Genomic DNA, 10,559 nt, shown 5'->3' with positions numbered 1-10,559 from the left:
CAAAACATTAATCCTGAAGTATGGCCAGTTATACTTTGAAATAATAAGTCTTGAAAAAAATCACAAATAGCACACAACATACCAGAGCACTTCCACATACAAGAAAAGCATGTACATACTGACATATGACAATGAACTTACCTACAACCAAGATGATACAAGAAGCAGTGATAGTGCAGAGTTTAGTGATTCACTGATGTTGAGTTGAACTTCAAGCACAGACTGGGCAAGGCTATGACAAGAAATATGTTTTGATATTTTTGAAGGAACCTAAACTGACAAACAAAATTTCAGACAACCTAAATCACAATGGTCAGACAAGAATTTGGAAGGTTACATTCCCTCCAGCATCTTAATCACTGCTCCAGTTCGCATAAAAAGCAGACACAATCTAACTTGTCAGGATATCTGAATAGCATAATCCTAACTTGGGAAGGAAAAGCTTGCATGATACAAGAAACATTACACATCAGTTTATTTGACTACTATACTTTCAAGTTGGAAAAAATACTTTCTACACAACTGAAACCAGGAAAAGCTCTGGAATATCCCTAACCTTAGCAGTATACAAATGATAATTAATACTTCTGCACAGAAACAAAAATGTTACTGATGTACAGCAAAAGGCTAGATTCCTTAACACTAAAATATAAAGCCGAACTTCTACAAACTGCTGAGAAAAGTTTTTGCAAATCCTGAAAATATGACAAAAATGCCCATGAAGGTAAAAAAGGAATACTAAACCAAAGTTTTAAGAAAGGAGAGTAAAACTAGAGAGAAAGTCATGCACATATATCAGCATTTTATAATTAAGGGTAGTAGAACATACATCGAAAATAGGTATACATACTCAAAATAGCGCAAAGGAAGGTGATTACAAATGCAAAAGTAAAGAACAAAACACTGGCTTTAGCTCTAAATGTCACTGGTATACAATACTCTTTATATTCTTTCACAATTTTACACCATACCAACTAAAGTCTATGTCAACTGAACTGGAAGACTCATTCATAAACTTTCTAGTTTTCCTGGTGAACAAACAGTATAAAATATTCATGGATGTCTAGCAATGCTCAAGAACACAAGAACAGCTGGAATATTACTTGCAAATGTCAAAGACTGGCTAAGGAATGCTATTATTAAGTTAAAAGCTGAAGATATAATTTCCTCAAAGAAAAATAACTAAAAGGAAACAATAGTAAAGCTGTTAATTATGCTAAGCAAAGGAATGACATTTGACAGTCCATGAATGCCAACCATTATGGTTTAGAACTTCAATGTTGATACTCATGAATAATTCAAAAGTACATACCATCTCTAGAGATTTCTACACATACATAAAATGAAGGGAAGAAAGAGTTGGGTTTAATGTGTCATCATCAATGAGGTCATTTGACTTGAAGCCGATTGGGAAAGAAATTGCCTTAAACAATTTAGGGAAACTGTAGAAAACCTAAATCTGGGGGGCCAGATGGAGATTTAAAATGCCGTCCTCCAAAATGGAAGTCCAATTCTGCATTTAAAGTCAAGGGTTTGTGATGTAACACCTAACTCCATGATAAGTATCTCTGTATGTACATAATTCAATACACACTAATGGTATTCTTAAATGTAACAATGCAAGACACAATGGACAAAAACTGAGCTACCAAGAAATAACATCAGAGAGTACCCCAAAATGCAGCAGTAGCTGTGTCTAGTGTGACATATCTTTATACAACAAAAAATAATAAAAGAAATGGAGGTTAGGATGTAACGGGTTGTTGTCAACGAGGTCAGTGAGGGTGGAGCACAATCTTGGACTGGAGGAAGTTAAGATAGGAAAGCAGTCTCTCATTTCTAGAAGAACCAGCCCAGTGTTTGCCTTAATCAATTTAGAGAAACTGCAAAAAATCTAAATCTGGGTGGCCAGATGGGAAGTTGAATCATCGGCCTTCTGAATGCAAGTGCATTGTGTTACCAATATGTCACCTTTGTCGATCTATATACAATAACCTTGTTTGTGAAGCCAATGCCAGGCAAGAGGAGGAATATCAGATCACTATGGTATCAAACCATGAAGAAATCTTAGCAACCAACAAATAAATAAATGCCATAAGGTACTCAGCCTTTATAATTGCTGCTACTCTTATGTCAATTTAACTGTTTATTTACTCCAGTTACTTTTTATTTTACTTCACCAGACTGAACAGCTTTCATTTGAGACTTCACCACCACAGAAAAATCTAAGGTGATGACAGGAATCAAAGCCATGACCTTGCCAGTATGCTTAGAGAGGTGATTCAGTGATACAGAAATGCAAATAGGTATGACTCAAACTTAGGGTTTAAAATGTTAAACAGCTCATAGATGTCAATGAACAAAGAGAGGATGCAAATGCAACTAGATAATCACACATCAAATATGTCCCAGGACAAACACCTTTTGAGAGCCATCACACAAAAGGAATGAGAAGGGAAGATTAGTATTTAACAACCCTTTGACAACGAGATCACTCGACATGGATCACAAACTCAGATTATGGAGGGATGGGGACAGGGACAGAATCAGCTATGTTCTTTCAAAGGAACCATCACAGAATTTGCCTTATGCGATTTTGGGACATCATGGCAAATCTAAATCAGGATGGCCATACACAGATTTGAACTGTCATCCTTCCAAATGCAAATCCAGTGTGCTATCCACTGCACTACCTCGCTTGGTCTATGACACAGAGTTGCTAATTTTAATGACTGCTGGCAAGCCAAAAGTCATAAGAACTGAGGTCATCGGAAGTCTATCTCACTATTTATAGTTCTGTCAGCCAAGAAGTCACGCAATTAACAGATCTTAAAGCTAAAAAATATTACAGATTAGAAGAGAGAGAAAAGGCAAAGTATTACAAAAAATTAATGCAGGAGGAAACAAAATGGGTATAGAGAAGCAGTTTGTAAAGAAAACAGATAAAATGACAAAAGTAAGACCAGTTGGAAGGAACATAGAGTGAAGATTCAGAAGGGAAGGAATAAAATAAGGATTTAAACTCCCATCAGTGGTAAGAACATTAGAAAGCATAAACTTGGGTTGAAGAAATAGAAAGCATAAGCTTGAGTTAAAGAAGAATGGAGCACGGAATCAGTTGTGATCTTGTCATTTGAACCATCCCAGCATTCACACTCTACAATTGGGGAAATCATATCCTCATTCCTTCGAAAAGAAAGTACAGTACCTTATCAATTTGCAATACCATTTGACAATGAATTCAGGAGAGGTGTAATACAAGGAATAGGTTGGAAGAAGTGGTAGGTTTTATGGTGTGTCTGCTCTCAGAGTGCACTGGACGAAATTTATCTTGAATCTCGAGAGCAGTGGGCAACATTTTTTTCATTTGAAACAAAATCTGTTTCATTTGAAACAAACAGCATGCAAAAAATAAATACTATCGTACTTATGTAAACACACAGATTAATGGGCTGCAGAAACTGGATTGGAATTATACTATTAGCATTAAGTTAAAACAAAAAGCACCCATATATGGGCTAGACAAAATTTTATTAAAAAAAATGTACAGTTTAAAATATTTAACAGCTTAGCTTCACTGTATATACAAGTAGGCAATACTTACAGCCAAAGATTCACAATCTGGAGATTATAAAAATGGAGATTTGAGGAAAATTTTGTGTAAACATAAACCCCCTTTCCCTTTGGGCATATTGAGGTTAATTTACATGTCCAATTGTAAAATATGAAATCGCTGTTGGCCAGAATGGAACTGGTAACAGTGCAAATAAATTCTTTAATCTGGAACCCGACAGCTTTTTCACAAAGAAAATGTGCAACAGAAATGTCATGATGAAAGCAAATATTGCCACAGGAAGGGATTTAACTGATAGTGATACATTCATTATACCACCATAGCACATTACTCTTCAATGTAACGTAATTTTTTATATTCATCTTCTGTCCACCACTCACTGCCCATGGATTAGACCTTAAGCCTGTTCCAAGTGCAGCTTACATGGCAGTATGAGGAGAGATCTACAGACATGGGACATGTGATCAGCGTGTCACCAACTTCTCCCACCAATATCACAACTTGATGAATCCTGATGATCCCACTGCTTCTTTATTCAAGCATCTTTTCTTTTGGTCTTATGAGACTGAATGGACCCCCTTCCAGACCTCCCTATCTCAAAAACATCCAAGGAGTTACTGGAATCAAACCTGGGACCTTCAGCAATGACGGCAGTGATGATAACTATTCGGCTATGGAGGCAGTCTTTATTATTTATCCAATGAAATAAAATTTGTTTTGCAATATGATAAAATACAAACTTCTGTGTACCAACATTTTTTCATAATACTTCTTTAGAAATAGCGACCTACTAATTTCTGAAAAATCAGGGTATGGCACAAGACAAAACTAATTATCTTTTGGAAAATGGACACTGGGAATAATATAGCCTTTTTACAAGCACCAAAGGTACAACAGGTTCCATACAAAAAAAATACAACAATCTGATTACTGTATTTCACAGACAATACTAATCTTGTGGTAGTGCATTGCAAATGATCATCAAATAAAATCTAAATAAGATAAATTAGGACACTAAAAGTAACATGAGTAGGATTTAACCCTACTTTTTGCATACTGCTGAATACCAAGTATTGTTTATTTATGATTAATTTTCTCCCTTCATTTACCTCATCTCTTCCTGGCCACAAACCAACTCTACATCCTTGTCCTCATAAAGAGTCTGAAGGGCAAAATCTTTTATTTTACAAGACCAATGGAGAACATACAGTATTCTGTGACATTATCAGCCAGCCTGTGCTTCCAACTGTTCAGAAATACAACCTAGCTATTTGTAATTAAAATAAAATTATGACTAATGAAAGATGGGAATATCTATAATTAAATGATAATTCCATGATTCAAGTGCAATTTCTATAGATGCCGACTGTCTGCTGCCTAAAATGGAGCAGTTGTTATGACTATAAAACATTTTAAAGGAATATTTGTGAAACTGTTACTACTGTAAAGTTAACAAAATGTTTTAATAGTCTGTTTTCTTTACATATATAACAAAATGTAAATCACAAGAAAGCTGAGTAATTCAACAGAGTACTGCTTTTACGTAACTTTTACGTAAATATTGTTCTAAAGTAATCTAAATCAAAAAGTCATATTTTTATTTAGTGATTTTAGAAGTTCATAATTTACCGATATAACATCAGTCAAATATCCGTTGAATGGCTTACTTCTATAACTTAATATTTATATTCATGTTCTTGAAGTTTCAGGACTGGGTTGAAATTTCTTTCTTCCTGCGTCTTCGATTTACACTGGTAGTGTCATCTGTTACACTGTTCTCCGGGCTCACAGGAGGTGAAACTGCTGTTCTCTTTACACCACGTTTATGGCCATGATTTGTTAATTCCTTCTCCGTTGTACTTGAAGTAGATCGAGATTTATTTGAAACAGATACTTTGTGTTTTTCCTTCATATGTTGGTTTTCCCCCCGTTTGTCCTGAACATTAGAACTACTTTCATTACTTGAATGCACACCTACTTTTAGTGTTTTATTCTTTGGAGTGGCCTTTCCATCTTCTTTGCTAGCAATTTTGCTGTCAAAGGAACCAGTGACAGGAGACGGAGCCCCATTGGTGCTTATTCTGTTATGAGATGAAATGTCACTATCTTGAGAACTGTTTGTATGTGTTTGCTCTTTACCCAGTCTGTGGCTACCTGCAAGGTCTAAACTGTCACTCTGTATCTGAATACTTTGCCTTCTACTTGTGCGTGGTGTTTCAGGTATATCCTTTGATGCTGCACTTTTTATTGTGTTTGGATGATTGCTAGTAGAAGCTGTTTCAGATGAGGTACCTGCACGACTGTTACTACGCCTCAGGGTAGCTCCAGAATTTGAAACACGTTCTGAGACAGGTTTTGGTGTAATGAACGCATGGTCTGAAACAGGTTCTGATGTACCTTTGGTAGGGGTTTTAGTGATACCTGCTGCAGCTACTGAGGAACACACACTGGGCTGTGATGTTCTGGCCTCAGTAACTGTTCCAGACTTAGCTGTAGCGGCTGGTGTTCTTGCACTTAATTTGTCTTTATCACCAGAGGTATTTGAGTTAGACACTGGTGTTCTTACTGCAGACATTTGTACGATGCTTTTACGCTGTTCTCGAGCACTGCTGGTGGTACGTGGTGTCTCTTGCATTTCTGCAGGTTTACTCTTGTTCGAGTTTCTCTTCTTCCTACTTTCATCAGCATTGCTCTCTGATAGACGATTAGTATTTGAACTTTTTCCTGTTGTGTTTGTACCTGGTGTAACATGTGCCTCAGATCTATTTTCATTATTTGATAAAGATTTCCTTTTTTGATTATCTCCATGGCTCTGTTTTGTATTTGGAGTCTTGGAGGAGAGACGTTGTATGCTCCTCCCTGTTTCATTGATCATATTCTTGCTTTGCTCTTTCGCTGATGGTGTCCCTGCTTCGCCTTTGCCAGCTGGTTTCTCTATTACTGCCTGGGGACTGTTACCTGAACTTGTGCTTGGTACAGGTTCTATTTCACCATCTACCACTGTGTCGCAACTTGCGGCCTGCCTAGATGCAGCAATTTGTGCTTCCAGTTGTTTTTGTTGTTCCTCGTGCTTCTTCAGATCAAACAATATTTCTGCAGCCAGTGTCTTGTCATCAGCAAAAATTTCTTTAATCTGCAATAGGGGACAAATTATAATTAGAAAGAGACAAAGAGAGAAACACCAATAATTAAAATTTTATGGCCTACTTAATACATTTCCAACTCTGCAGCAATCATAGTAATAGCACCAGAAGTAGTAGTAGTAGTAGTAGTAGTAGTAGTAGTAGTAGCAGCAGCAGCAGCAGCAGCAGTAGTAGTAGTACAGAAAAAAGAAAATCAGGAAGTTAAAGATTTCAGTTTTGTTTTTACATGCAGTATTCATTAGAGAAACTGGATATACATTAGTACATTACTATTACAAGCAGAACTGTAATGCTTATTGCCCATCTGCTCCCAACTAACATATGTCGTTCATATTTTATGACAATAAGACATGATTGTGAAAATTTCTTATTTGATTGGCAAATTAATAATTACTGATGTATCTTTGCCACCAAATACTACTGAGCAAGTATTAGAATGATAGACTGAAGCAGAAATGCATATTCTCTCCCATTTTCACTGAGTAGACAAGGTACAGACTCACCTCATTCTTAAAGTCCCTCATCAATTCTTTGATGTATGACATCAGATCCAAAACAAGTGGTGACATAGCAGCTTGTAGCTTTGTCTTCAGTTGTATGACAACAGGTACAATATTTTCAATTGTATTTCGTTTTACACACTAAAAACATAATAGTCACTATTAATCTGGTGATGAAAAAGATAGGAAGTTAATGAATTCTTAATAAACACTGACAAAGGTTTACACATTCCATTTTAAGTTGCATGTTACCTGGGAAATAATCGTCTTCTTTGCAGTAGTAAGAACAGCTGCAGCAGCTTCTGACTCATCTGCTGCAGGTTCTTCCTCTCCTTGAGACCGCAATGAGGACAATTTGATCTCGTCACATGCCAACACCATCAGTGAATCTTTCAAAACATGTCTACCAGCACCATTCAGTGACATTTTGTCATTCACCACAGCACCTGCAGAAAAAAGTTTCATCTCTTCTATTCAAGACTAAAATAAAAGTTTGTCACTTAAATGTTCACAAATGAAATATTAAACACAACAGTTGAAGAAACTGATTGTTGGTATAATTCTCCAAGGAAATAAAATTGGATCACTTCATTACACTCCCTATAACACCATAAGCTGTATTTTTAAAAGGAGGAAGAATGGTGTGAAAACTGGAGACAGGAATTTTTGATTTTTTTTCTGTACTACATACCTACACCACAAGGGATATGCCATCAGCATTTGTACCTATATCCTTCACCCTATACGTTATATTGTTCCTGCAACTGCACCAATTTTCAACCTCTCTGATTATGTTATATTTGGAGGAAGACGAAGAAGAAGAAGAAGAAGAAGAAGAAGAAGACAGACACTGGAATACTGTGAGCAAAAATAAACCACAAGATCAGTTGGTCACCTGAAATTTTGCTTTTGATTTCTTGCTGCTTAGTTACAAAAATTATCATTTAATTCATTTGAGTGCAATTCCTCCCTTGTATAACATTTGAGTATCCTCTTATTTACAAAAACAATGTGTGAAACCTTCTCAAGTCTTTATGAGCATTTCTGTTTTCCAAAATGAGGAAAACCAAACTGTTTTGAAATACCAAATCTTCACTGTTTATTTCAGTGTCTGGTTTTCAAATCCCTCTAATGCTCAACTGTGAAACTCACATCTGAGGCTTGTTTGTTTACAATGTGAACACATATTTCGTCGATTAAGATGTGTCTTTAAACTTTTACATTTGTTTGTAAAATATAATTAAAGAATTCAAGCTATTAGGAAACATTCAAACAAAGTCTCACATATATTTGAATGCAACCCCCCCTCCACACACACACACACACACACACACACACACACACACACACACACACACACAAGTACAATTTCTTTGCTTGTGGAATCATAAGCTTTTAATGATATTTTATTCATTATTTTACCTGTTTTACATTATGTATACTTTCTTCAGTGTATGTAGTTGTTATAATACTGAAGGTTTATATGTATTCTAAAGTTTTGATAGACACAATCAAAGTCTGACATTTATTTAGGAAAATAGTATGCAAAAGCTAGTCTACAGTTATGATCATGCTAAATTTTTAGTAAAAGAATTACCAGTCTCAAAACATTACAACATATGTCTTCCTCAGGGGAGTATATTAGGATCTACTCTGATCTTGATAATGAGTGATCCTAGAGATTCCCATTTCACAAGTTTATATCTTCTAGATGAATGAAGACAGAGATTTGGAGAAAATTTTTAACATAAAAATCGAAAGTAAAAGCTCAACTTGACACCAGCTGTAAGTTGTCGAGTCATGTGGCTGCCATTGGGGTCTCCCTGGTGCTACTAGTTCGCTTGCTTGTTTGTTACCCAATGAGCATCAATTTCATGACAATAACACAGCAAAAGTGAGAGACTCTCCAAACCTTCATGTATTTTGTGCCATTTCCTGAGAAAAGGTTTAGAAACTATTCATTTTTTGTGGGAAAAATGGATACCTTGGAGATCTGGAGTCTGGGATATTTCATTATTGCATAACATGCTAAAAAATTAATATTTCAGAAGGTATTAGCACAAATGAACTGGCACCTGCATGTGAGAGCATTTCTTAACTATGAGCTGCTTTTGTGGAATGTACCGTTGTATGAGGGGATGGAGGTGGGGGCAGGGTGGAGGTGAACTGCAACACCACCAAACAACAGCAGTGAATGTAACTCTACACAATTTTGCAAAAGAATGGGATGAGTCTGAATCTTTGCTACACACCCAGTGGAGGGCACACTGAACATTTTCGAAAGGTAAATATACATTTGTCATCCTAAATGTAATTGTGGAAAAGTACCCCAAGGTTGATATATGCTTAAATTTAAAAGATACACCCATGTAACATCGGATGCTTCTTTTGAGGAGTGGGGGAGGAAAAAAATAGTCGCCCTATGCATTAGTTACAATTTACTCCAAGTTTCTATTTTCATTCATGTAGAATATACCCTTTTTTGAAATATCCTGTATACATCAATGACATTCCTGGCAATGTAAGGCATGGAGAAACAATTTTCTTTGCTGATGACAGCAACATTATAGTTAGAGGTCTGTGCTGATGTGGATATCTGTGGACATCACCAGTAATATTACTTTGCAGATAACAGCTTGTGTGGATACGGAGAATCATAGGTATATCTGTGGGGTATCTACAATAATAATTATTTAGTTGTTAACAGTTAAAGGGCAGAGTCAATACTGTTACATGACATTCCACACTATAACTGTGCATCCTACCAGCAGCTGCCTTGCATCTGACTCCTGAAGTGTCACAAAATGATCTTGATGAAAGTTGGTGGGCATGTAGATGTGGCAAAATAGTACAATATAATTTTTTTTGTTTGTGCCAATTTCACTTTTAGGGGGTACAACACATTGCAAAAGGTAATTTAGTATTTTAGCTTTAGGGGGAAAATCATCAAAATGTTGATATATAAAAAATGTTTTTCATATAAAAGTCAGTATGTAATTAATGTTATTGAAAACTGTGTAATCAACTTTTGTAATGATCTGAAAACTTGCGAAATACCCTACCACCATTAATTAATTTTGAAAAATGAAAACCTTCATTACAACATAAATTAAAGAAGATTTCGAGCCATGTACACCCCTGTGTAATGAAGCTGGTTTCTGGAATACCACTTCTGGAAAATAAGTTGTACACAATTTGCTGTCAGAGTATTGTCAACATACCTATTTAAAATATCTAAATATTCATTACTATCCTAATTATTTATTTTACTTACATTTGTTTTATGTTTGAAGTCATTATGTTACATTTTACATTCATTGCATGCGTATTTTGTTAATTGAA

The 10,559-nt window shown here is 35.8% G+C and overlaps 1 protein-coding gene across 1 annotated transcript in view; it reads right to left on the bottom strand.

The window, feature by feature from the left end:
• Nucleotides 1-3,550: 3,550 nt before the first annotated feature.
• Nucleotides 3,551-10,559, bottom strand: part of LOC124605550 (condensin-2 complex subunit D3-like) — a 158,284-nt gene continuing 151,275 nt past the window's right edge. Inside the window, exons 10-12 of the mRNA XM_047137307.1 lie at nt 7,470-7,663; nt 7,221-7,358; nt 3,551-6,707 (exon numbers count right to left, since the gene is read on the bottom strand). Coding sequence (XP_046993263.1) covers nt 5,280-6,707; nt 7,221-7,358; nt 7,470-7,663 — 1,760 coding nt within the window. The 3' untranslated portion in view covers nt 3,551-5,279. The remainder of the gene's footprint in view (nt 6,708-7,220; nt 7,359-7,469; nt 7,664-10,559) is intronic.

The sequence above is a fragment of the Schistocerca americana genome, chromosome 3, assembly GCF_021461395.2.
Source record: "Schistocerca americana isolate TAMUIC-IGC-003095 chromosome 3, iqSchAmer2.1, whole genome shotgun sequence".
In the NCBI taxonomy this organism is placed as follows: Eukaryota; Metazoa; Arthropoda; class Insecta; order Orthoptera; family Acrididae; genus Schistocerca; species Schistocerca americana.
Note: the sequence above shows the minus strand (reverse complement) of the source record. Positions and strands in the feature narration are given on the sequence as shown.